The 11,855-nt window shown below is 36.6% G+C and overlaps 1 protein-coding gene across 4 annotated transcripts in view; it reads right to left on the bottom strand.

Annotated features, from left to right (window-relative positions):
- The window catches only part of RASSF9 (Ras association domain family member 9), a 112,922-nt gene extending 101,544 nt beyond the window's left edge, over window positions 1–11,378 (bottom strand). The window contains exons 1-2 of one of the 4 annotated variants that reach the window (XM_027107123.1): window positions 11,200–11,369; window positions 10,655–10,963 (exon numbers count right to left, since the gene is read on the bottom strand). In XM_027107123.1, the coding sequence (XP_026962924.1) occupies window positions 10,655–10,701 (47 nt within the window). In that variant the 5' untranslated portion in view covers window positions 10,702–10,963; window positions 11,200–11,369. Of the gene's footprint in view, window positions 1–10,654; window positions 10,964–11,199 lie in introns of all 4 variants that reach the window. The other 3 variants (XM_027107122.1, XM_027107124.1, XM_027107126.1) reach the window with 3 other exon arrangements.
- Between the last annotated feature and the right edge of the window lie 477 nt (window positions 11,379–11,855).

The following is an 11,855-nucleotide window of genomic DNA, read 5'->3' on the forward strand; positions in this document are numbered from 1 at the left end:
TAAACAGAAGAATGTATGATCTCATGGAAGTCACGGCCTTGTTTGGAAGTAATTTCAACCAAAGGCAATGACTGAAGGCTCACTAAGAGGATGGCTGTGAAATGCTTCATGGAGAATGAGTGGGTTTAACATAGGATTAGTCAGCGTGAAGGCCTTGGCTGGGAAACCAGTGTGTTTTGCCTTTAAAGTCCCATTCCAGGTGCAGTGTGTTCCATATTAATCAGTCCCATATGGATGTCAGGAGGGCTGGCAGTAGGTTGGATGAAAGGCTGCTTTCACAGTGCAGTGTGTCCAAACACCAGGTGTTTGGAGGTGGAATATTTGGAAACATTCAAGTGACACCTTGAATTTTTTTACTCTAAACCCTGATGTTCTTCCCTCCCCCGAGTTACCCTTGCCATTTTTTCTGTTCTGTATGATAATGCAACTATATTCCTATTTACTCAGACCCCACATTGTAGTTATCACTGAATCTTTTTTTCCATCCTGATACTTTCTATTGTCCCCATACACTCAGTTTTGAATTCCTATAAATTCCGCCTCTATAGTGACTCTTATAACTGTAATCTCTATCTGAAATTTCCTGTTCATTTATTGTTTCCTTACTGTCTGCCCGTCCACCACTGTACTATAAGCTCAATGAGAACAGAGACCTTGACTGCCTTTCTCATTGCTGTATCCCCAGCACCTAGAATAACATGTAGCACACATTATAAGGTAAATAAATATTTTTTGTTGAATACATGGACTTTATTATGATACTTTAAAATGCCTGCCTTGTATTTTAATTATTTACATATGTCTGTGTGTCTACTAATCAACAAGTTCCTTAAAGTATGGTCCATATCTGATTCACATTTAATCTTAATAAAGCCCTCAAAGTATGAGGTTCATTTGATATTTCTGAATTTTTAAAAATCATCACATAACCAGTATCTTGAGTCCCCAAAAGGGAAATATATACAAGTAGATGCCCAACCTGATACGGTGGGATAGTTTAGAATGTTTTGTTTTAAGATGCTAAGGTAGATAAGAAAGCAATACTATAATATGCTCAGATATGTAAAGCACTATATAGCACAAGCTGCCAGCTTACTTAATTCTCTAAACTGTGACTACAGCAAGGTCTCCTAACTAAAAGTAGAACCACTAAAAACGATCATTTAAAAAAAAATGACTTAGTCTAAGTTTCATGCCGATTATTAATAATTCTAGGAAAATGTTCTTTGACTTTCACTACTAGAGTAAAAGAACAAGCAGTCAAGAAATTAAAGCTAATACTTTGTGGTCCACTGCTGTAAAGTGGCTAACGTCCTGTGCTCTGAAAAAAGATGAAATCTCAAAGGTCCAGTATAGCTTCATAAGTGCTTTTCCTAATGGCGTACAACTCTTTTCTTCATGTGAGACTGTAGTTATTATATGTCTACTCCATGAAGACATCCATGGTTTTTCAATAGCACTTCTCATAGGTTCCACACAAATGTAATTTTATGCAGAGCTAAAAATAGGTATCTTCAGTTTCTACTGTTGAGGACTGTGGTCTCCCCCAAACTGATGTGCTGCTGCTAGATCTTAAAGTACTCTCAGTTAACCATAACTGCAGGGAATTCCAGAAGGATTGACAAATGCCAGAGTAAATGAGGAGTGAATGAGTAACCAAAGGTATTGGAGATGGCTGTAAAATGTCTTAGTCATTGGTTGAGAACAGCAAGCATACACTGTGCAGTCCATCAATAAACCCCAGACACAAAATTCCTACCGATTATATACCATCATTAGTAAGAATAAAAATTTGTTGAAATTGGACCACTGTCTGCATTAGTGGAATTACCATTTAAAAGATCCACAAAATAGAAGAATAACTTAATTCTATAAGCTGATACACTGACTAGTTTAATAGGATTATTAGAACAAATAGCAGTCAATTACAGTTGACTGTAAGTCTATTACTGTTATATAAACACATCCTTAACATTTTTTTCAATTGTAAAATACTGTTTTCACCAACCAAGCAAGATTCTGGATTCTCACCAAACTGACCGTATTACTGCCTGCTTCCTGAATTCTTTTCTTTTGATTATCCTGAGTCATTCCTAGCTTTGTGTGCTTCAGCCCCTCCTACATCTCTCTGTACACCTTGTCGTGTTCCCTTCTCTTGCCCAAGCCTGTCCCCTGTGGAAGTTTCATAAACACTATCTAATGTGATGATGCTCCATTTATTTTTCTTTATCTCCATTCACTTCTCTTATATACTTCTACTTAGAGTCAATCAAAAACATTTAGTGACACCTACTCTATAGAGGAACAGCCTTCCTAAGACATTATACTTTCATTTTATAAATTGTATTATAAATATAACTTTATTTACCCTGTCAACGGTAGTTCCCCATGGAAGAGTGATTTTTTTAAAAGTTCATGCATGAGATACTAAACTATAGTGCTCTTTTCTCAATTAGGAGTTTAATCCCTTAAGAATGAGGTGGTGTCTTTGCATGTTTGGTATAATACAAAACACAGAGTTTACCAGTCCTAAAGAAATAAAATAAAAAGATAGCTACTCCTAACATTCTTATATTTGTATTACTAAACTTAAAATTGTGCTTAGCAAACACTCAATAATTCTTAGATATTATAATTTATAAACTAATCATATGTCTTTATAATTGGAAATAAACACATTTGACTTTTACCGTAATGGTACCTTTCCTGGTGGAGGTTATGTGGCAATGCATCATGTTTAGGTAAAATAAAATTACCAAAAAAATCCTTCTTTCAATTCTATTTTTAAAAGTTTTCTTGAAAAAAAGCAGGACAAGAGAATTAAATTCTACTCTGCAGAGGAAATTTTAAAACCACAGAAGCTTAGAGATGAAAGGGACCTTAAGTATCCAATTCAATCTCTCATATTTTTAGACAAAGATAACACTAAAATATTCAAATTATGTATCCTTTGTTCTTATCAAAAGTCCACAAAGACACATAAGGAACTGTCTCTTAAACTATGCTATGCATTGCAAAATCATTAATAGTCTCATAATTTTGCTCAGATGCGGTGTGAGGATTAAACATAAAAGCTGTCAGAATTGAAATATTTCATCAAGATCCAAGGATAGTATTGCACAACATTTATAGACTCATTTCTAATTATATTCAGTAATTTATAATGTATCTCTTTGTATCCAGGGAGGAAAAGAGATCAGTGATGATCAGGAAAAGAGAACAGAAGTTCTAGTGAGTCAAGGTTGAGACTTTGAAGCCACAAATATCATGTTTAGGTGTTAAAAACTTAGATATACTTCATAACATATTTAATCCAAGAGGCCTGAACAAGGAGTGAATATTTACTGAGCTTTTATTATGTCCTAGCACCATGCTAAATTTTTATATATAATCAGATTTAATCCAAATTCCTGATGGTTTAGGATTAACTCTATTTTAGAGATGAGAAAACTAAATACTAAATAGGCCATACAGAGTAAGGGTTAAGAGCATGGATTCGAATTCTGTCTCTGCCACTTATTAACTGTTGCACTGCTCTGGGTCTTAATGGGCTTACATGTGAAATAGCAGAAGTAGTAGTACCTTCTTCACAGTGTAATTTTTTTTTTTTTTAAAGAAGATGTTGGGGGTAGGAGTTCATTAATTTATTCATTTATTTTTTTTGGCTGTGTTGGGTCTTCGTTTCTGTGCGAGGGCTTTCTCTAGTTGTGGCAAGTGGGGGCCACTGTTCATTGCGGTGCGCGGGCCTCTCACTATGGCGGCCTCTCGTTGCTGAGCACAGGCTCCAGACGCGCAGGCTCAGTAGCTGTGGCTCACGGGCCTAGTTGCTCCGCGACATGTGGGATCCTCCCAGACCAGGGCTCGAACCCGTGTCCCCTGCATTAGCAGGCAGATTCTCAACCACTGCGCCACCAGGGAAGCCCCACAGTGTAATTTTAAGTATTATGTAAATTACTTAGACCAGTGCACATAATAAGTGTTATAAGAAGTATTAGCAGAGGTGGATTTACCCTGAAGCTAATGAAGTTTACGCATAAGGGCTTCCTCATTTGCACAGTCACATTCCGAGGCCCCATAATGACCTTAGTGATATTATTAATCAGAACTTTAAAGAGCAACTTATTTAATACCCATTAAATATGTCAGCATATTTAATACCTATTGCTCATTTTAAAGAGCAACCCCTTCAATTGTCAAACTTAAATTTGCCTTTGCTTGTTGTTATTATTGTTATCGTCGTATTAGAAAGATGAAATATTTGCCCCAGTGCATACAACTAGTAATGGCAAATCTGAGATCTGACCGAAAGTCTAGGTGACTAAAGAGCTGGAGTTTTTAACTAAGATAATTTTCTGCCTGTTTCTAGCATTTTCCCTTTGTCTTATAACTGTAACTATCTTATAGAAAGAGCATAAATCCTCCTTTCATGTGAGAAAATAAGTATTTCCCCAACTGTATTTCCCTCTTACCTCCAGAGAAGGAGGAAATGTTCCACATTCAACAGTGAGTGGGGTCTATAGTAGCCAACTACCATCATCCACCAAACCTCACTCACATACATACATGGTTGCATTCCAGGAGCATGAAAGGAAGTGAGAGCATCCCTAGAGAAGAATGAGTAACCCTGCACCTTGGTTTGTTCTCTACCAGAAGTCCAGTAAAGTCTCTTACAGCATCTATTTCTCAACTATGACCCTTAACCATTTGAAAGCAAGGAGTTAAACCTAGAAGCAGGGGTGATGAGAGCTCAACCTTGAATTTATGGATTCATTCTTTAACTTACCCATGAGTCCATTCACTGCAAATGTACTGATTTACTACTCTGACACAAGTGCTTTATGGGGACCAGCTGTATTTGGAGAGTATATGTTGAATTCATTTGTTCAATCAACAAATATGTATTGAGCATCTACTCACTGTTTATCTAGAAAGAAACAAGATAGATGAGGTCCCTGATCTCACTGAGTGTATACTCAATTTTTTTATAGCTATCTTAAGTCACTTTACTTATAAAAACAGAGGGCATTCTAGCCTGCAGATATAAACCTTTGAGAATAATTTGCCTTGTTTGTCAGCATATTTAATACCCATTGCTCATTTTCATTCTTGAAATATTTTTCTTATCACTGCCAATGCTAAAATGTCTCCCCAAGGCTCTATTCCATTCATATAAGTAATGGTCACTGTTGGGTGACCATTCACATTACTAATCGCTTTAAATTACTATCAACAGATATGCAAACTTTCTCTAGAAGGTGTAGCCTTACAACAGGCTCCACAATAATTGAATCACAATCTATTTTAAAAAGCCAAATAATTGACTCTTAAGAAATCAGTGTTGTATGTGTTATGTGTGTTTTGCCAAAAGGATGTCTTTTAAAACTCCTAAGCAAGTATACATGAAAGAACATTAGCACACAGAAGTATGCTGAACTTTTTCCTTTCACATGTACTTGGTGCAGATGGCATTTTGCCTTATTTTAGAAAGCCAATATGCTAGGGACAAAGAGATCTCTTGTCAAGGACTGGAATACACATTCACCTGGAAGAGGTAAACTCATACTCCTACTTCAACTTTCTTTCATTTTTAGAACTAAAATCAAAAGAAGAGAGCCATACTTTTGTGAATTACCTAGAGCCATTATCAGATCTCCCAAACGACATACCAATCAAATAACATCAAAACTTTCTAAGTTATACAGTCCAGCTAATAAAGAGGCTATGTAAATAAAATTGTTAACCAGCTACAAACTTTTAAAAACTTTTTAAAAATCCTTAAGATTTTCACCTTGACATTCTTCATGTATTGATACGGTACATAATAAAACATCTTATGTAGTGGATTTTAAGTTGGGTTATAGTTTTTTTGAGTGACAATTCAAGATCTAACCTAGAGCTCAATTTCACCGCTGCCACTGCTCTCAGGATATTTTTGCCAGGGATAGAGCATTCCAATCATTGTTCCTAATGCGCTGTCTCTGTCAAGTAATAACTACTTAAGTTACCAGGTATTATCAGGGGAAATCTCTTTCAGGAACACCTGGGAACTAAAAAGATGTATGTACTCAAATATCCAGCATTTCTCAAGCCAATTTCAGGGCTCTTTCAAACATTTATTGGAGGTTAGACAAAACAATACAAAATAATTTCCTGTTCTGCAGAATTCATAAATTACCATACTTCTAATTACAAAGAGAAAACATCCAGCTTGCCAGCAACTTCTACCATGACCTTAAAACTCAATTCTTCCTTCTGATGAAGTAACTGCGGCATGAGGTGCTTAAGAGAGCAATATGAGGCACCTGGTTTTAAAACAACTTGGTTAGATATGTTCTAATTCATTCAAAAGCAAATGCAGATTTTATGTGTCAATTATACAACAATAGAGCTGTGTTATTTACTTCTAATAATTTTATTACAAATATATTTTTTGGAGACTTTTGATTTCAAGTTGATATTAGGACAATGCTTGTTATCACCTGTGATATAGGTATAGGAAAAGCCAAAAGAAAGCCAAGAGCTGACTGAATGGTACCTAACAATAATTATAAGGCCTTATTCACTAAATTAGATCCTTTCGTATTCATTGTTATTATCAATGAATCACCTGAAAGAACAATTCTGATTTTATATATCCAACGAACATATGAAATACTGCTTTAGTCTGGCAATTTTTTGCTCCTAGCAAGGTTTGGTTAAAAAGTCCAACCAATTTTCTGCCCTCAAATTTTATTAATTAAAACACCAAGGAATCGTAACTTACAACCGAGAATCCCCCAGATCTTTAAAGTGACATTCCACTTTTCTGAACTTATAAAAAAAAAATGTTGCTGATTGCTATTTAGAAGCATTAGCTTTTAAAGCAATCATTGTTTTGAAAATAGAACCTACAGATGGAACTTATGTGAATACTTGAATATGTTAATAATCTGAATTCAATTGTTGAATGACCATATGAATGTTGAGTAAATTCATGCTTCATTATTTCCTTCTTTGGGTTTTCTATGAGAAACAAAAGCCACCTAGTGACTTTTAGAAAATATTTTCAGAAACTTGAATAGCTTATTGAAAAGAAAATATCTAGACTCTCCAACGTTTTTATTCTTCACGTGAACATAAAGTTGCTTAAGAAGGTAGTTATCAATCTTTGGGATTCAGTCACAGAACATTTTATTATTATGGAACCAAAGTAAACAATCCATCTCCTGAGACCAAAAGGTCTTCTGAAAATTGTACTCTTCCTATTAAATGTTATGAAAATTAGAAAATTTTTAAAAAATAATTCTGAGCATAAAGATTTTACATTGGCTCCATTTCTTCTATTTGCATGAAAGTTAGAAACGAAAAGCATCAGGGCGGGGGCCGGGTGGGATGAATTGGGAGATTGGGATTGACATATATACACTAATATGTATAAAATAGATAACTAATAAGAACCTGCTGTATAGCACAGGGAACTCCAGTTCGCCGTACAGTAGAAACTAACACAACATTGTCAAACAATAATAATAATAAAAAAAAAAGAAATGAAAAGCATAAAATGTTTGTGTGTCCAAATAAAATCATTTTGTGACCAAGTATTATTTTCAGATTTCCTGAAGACTGTTTTCCAGATTTTTAAATCGAATGATTCTTAACATTTAAAAAATATTTTCTGGTAGGGGAGGATTAGCTTGGTGTCCAAATCCATATAATTATTTGTCCATCTCCCTGGTTTTTGGATTTTATCAAATATCAACCAATCCTTTATAAAGTATTCACTTTTATATAATACCAGCTGATCTCAGATGATGCTAGAGAATAAAATGATTACTGTGTTTTTGATTTGAATACAAATTATAATTTTAGTTTATAAAATTATATAAACAACTGTATTATATACGTCCATCACATACCAGGCACTGCCCTGGGAATTAGAACACAATGGGGACTAGACAGATATGGATGGCCCTGCCCTCCTTAACCTTTACAGTGTGTGTTTTCTAAAAGTTTTTTATGCCTCATACTTTGAAGTTTCATTTGTTTTCCATCCTGTCTCTAAAACTCTCAAATATCCATGTATTATGAGACTATTTACAGAGCTACCTTAGGACGTTCAATCTTGGGTGATAAATATTCTGAGTGAACAAAACTGAAAAGACAGAACAGGATGCAGAAAAGTTCAATAAACTTTCTCAAAATTTTATGATCTCAAAATCCTAATATTCCCTCGAAAAATCCTCATTTTTTCCTGCTGACAAAGATACAATTATATTCAAGTTGTTCTTTTAACTGTATAAATGTTATATCACAATGTATACAAATACATTGCTCAAATTTTTCCTTTACATTCTACAAGGAATTTTATACGATATATTTGAAGAATGCATTGGCTGTTATCAGATAACTGTTTTATCATCAATCGAAGAATGAATCTATCAAAGGATGAATCACTTGTCATTTAAGGAAAGTTATTGGTTTCTATATTTTGGAGTGGAATTATTTAAATCATTATGGAACCCAGGAAATGAAATTGATAAACTTAATCATGTAACTAAGTTTCCTCTGTAGTTTCACCTTTGTGAAGGTGAAAAAACAGACAAAACAAAAATATCTCATCTATATCAAAACTAAACCTTGAAAAAAACAAATATACATTAATTCTATTTCAACACACCATGTGGCTTATTTACTGCTTAGTTTGAAATACCCATATTTTTATGTCCCTAGCTACCCCTGTGGTTTAAGCAACCTTAAGGATTGGAAAAATACAAATCTTTAAAGGGAGGCACTCAGTTATTACAGCAACTCATGCACAGCCTCACTATTACCACTTTCGCCAAAACACACGTTCATAAAAAAGCATCACCTTCAGGAAGCACCATTCCATTTTGTCAGAGCAACTTAAAATACTATTAAGTTCCCCATCTTTTATTGTTTCCTTCCACTTTTTCATAATTTTGCATAGAAAAAATATTTTTAAAATGTTTGTATACTCACCTCCCTGAACAAAAGCTAGTTTTATGGGTAGAGTAGATTTTGCAGTGGCAAATTAAGGCAACAAAAGTGGCCATATGAGAGAAACTCACAGGGGTGCATGCAGTTTTATTGCACTGTTATTTGGCGTACCAATGACAGAATTCTTCAATTAGTTAACACACACACACACAAATACACAACAACTCTGAACTACAGGGATAGTATTCAGAAAGATCACTATGCCAAAAACATAACTTGTTTTGTAATACCATGAACTTTCCTGAAGTAATTTTTTATATATTTTTACAGCATTTAAACAAACACACTTCAAAACCGATGCTACTGAAAAATCCTTTAAAAAGTAGGAAGGATTTTCTTTTGGTAAGGGGAGTTGTCTGAAATATTTTTTAATGCATTGACACTACGAAAATACAAGCCTATTTTTGATAACTATTACTACCATAGTTTTTAATACTACCCAGACATATTTCTTTATTTTAACATACAGTTTCATTAATTATCATAAATACCATATTCGTGACATATCAGATTATTAGAAAATAAAACAGGTTTAGGAAGTTTGATAGTATTGATTATTGCTGCTTTTGTTTCTTAAGCTAGTCAACTAAACCATAAAGACATTGGAATGAGGTAATAACAGAATTTTTCAAGTAGACATTCATGCCCAAAATAAAGTCTGGAGATTTACTTTAAAGTTGTACCACTATATTGTCATGCAGACCCTCTAAAATAATTGTATCATTTCCTACCATGTAATTGTATGCTTTTAAATTGACACTAAGTAAATTATGACAAGTACAAACAGGTGTGATTGAGAGAAGCGTTGTGGAAAAGCGCTTATGCCAAAACAAGTATGTTTAAAAAGTAAAGCCCGTGTCTACAATTAGCCTCACATTTTTTTAGGCATAAAAATGTAGCACTTGAGTTAATAAAATATTTAATAGGACTGATACACACATACTGACTCAAGAAAAATCTGTGTGTGTGTGTGTGAAATATGTTTATTTACACAATGGGCATTGCCGGCTTGAAAACAGCAAATCGAATCAAAGTAAAATAGTAATAATAAGGATTAAGAAGGACAGCTGTTTGAATCCTTTCTTAATGCCTAAAATCACCTAAATTTCTCAAAGATTTTTGAAAGAATGAGTTCACAAAAAGTTTCTCTACAGAGTATTTTCACTTTGGGAACTTTCCAGGTTTTAGGAATGCCCCACTCAAAAAGGGAGCCAAAGCATTGTTTCCGGATTGTATCAGCAGCTCTGTTTTTCTGTTCTAATTAGTGGCTAATAAATTCTAGTTATATCTTCATCAAAATGTTAACTCTTCCTATAATATACTAAAATTCTGTCTAAAGCAAAATAAAACTTGCCATCCCACTACTCTCAAATAGGCGAGGCAACAAACAAGAAGAAGGTGATGCTAGTGGTGGAAACCAGAAGTGGTCAAAGGGAGAAAAAAGGAGTCAAAATAATCCTCCTTTATTTTCAGAGATCCTTGAACTGGTCACTGCAATCATTGTTACTGGAACAATATCCTCACCAGTTGAGTGTACACGCTAGCCCTAACTCCCTAGAGCTTTGTTCCCCAGGAGCAATTTTCATCAGAATCTAACTGCAACAAAACACATACTTTCACAACAGAAGCTCCCGAATACACACACGCTGGACTTTACCTGTTTTTATGCCGAGTCTTCAGCAAGTTCCTTCCAAAGGGAGCCATGGCCCGCCAGGCCAGCGAACAGCAAGGACAGTATCTCAAAGTTCTCTGGGGATGGGGGAGATATCTGGATTTCTAGGGTGAAGGGAAGAGACCTGGAAGCTTCCTCTTCACCTCCTCAGATGCTCCTGGCTTTCAGCTCATTAGTATCCGTCTGAAGGGAGCTGCTGGAAGTTGTGCAACTGTTGCTTAACTTTGAACTGCGGGATTGCTGTGGCTGCTGCACCTTTGGAGACCTGCCCAGCTTCAGCCTCGAAGGAGGCGTCTGGAGGCAGGAAAAGGAAAAGAAAAAAAAAAGAGAGAGAGAACGAGAGGAAGGGAGGAGGACTCTATTGTGTTCTATAGTTATTTGCAGACTTGCTAAAAGAGCTGCCACCCCACAGGCATGGTAATACCCACGGAATGGGAATTTCACTCGCTTTGGAAACCCCCCTCTTCCGCTCTCCACGCCCAACCACACAGGGTGAAGTGAACACACATAAAAGATTTAAAAGTAAATACCTCCACCTCCCATCCAGCTCCAGTCTGTGAAAAGTAATCTGACGGAGGCAAGCAGGAGTGAGGGCCAAGAAGTCTTTGCCCAGCGATTCGACACAAAATTCCCCCGCCCGGGGTGTCAGTGCTGTAACATACATCGAGGAGCGAAGCTGGAGGCTGGATCGAGGGAGACTCCCAGACCCCTGAGGAATCTGAGCCCCGAGTTTCCCCCAACTCCGTCCCTCTACTCTTCAAGGTCATCTTCCAAAAGCTGGAGGACCTGAAGGACCAAAGGGCTCCAGGGCTGAATGATCACAGCACTGGCACAGGAACCAGCCAGGGTTTGGGGTCCCGACCCCGCCGCATCTTTGGCACTTACTGGCCCTTTTAGACCACGGGAGTTTGAACGAAGAGCCAACTGTTGGCTCTCGCCCCTCGAGTAGTAAATTGAGAAAGGACGCGCCGCGAGGACTTCAGGGAACTGAAGTGTGCAGGTCGAGGGGCTGGCTGACATCACCTAGTCTCACGTGATCTCGAACCCTGGCCCACGGCAGCCCCGGCAGAGTTGGGCGAGCGCACGCGGGTGCGGGCGGCAGCGAGCAGCGCGGGAGGAACTCCCCTGCCCCGCGACGCCGTGGGAAAGCGCTGTCCAAGGGCGAGGCCCTGCATAAACTTCCCAA

This window comes from Aethalodelphis obliquidens, unplaced genomic scaffold (assembly GCF_003676395.1).
Source record: "Aethalodelphis obliquidens isolate GAN/ISIS:26980383/991018 unplaced genomic scaffold, ASM367639v1 scaffold8, whole genome shotgun sequence".
Taxonomy (NCBI): domain Eukaryota; kingdom Metazoa; phylum Chordata; class Mammalia; order Artiodactyla; family Delphinidae; genus Aethalodelphis; species Aethalodelphis obliquidens.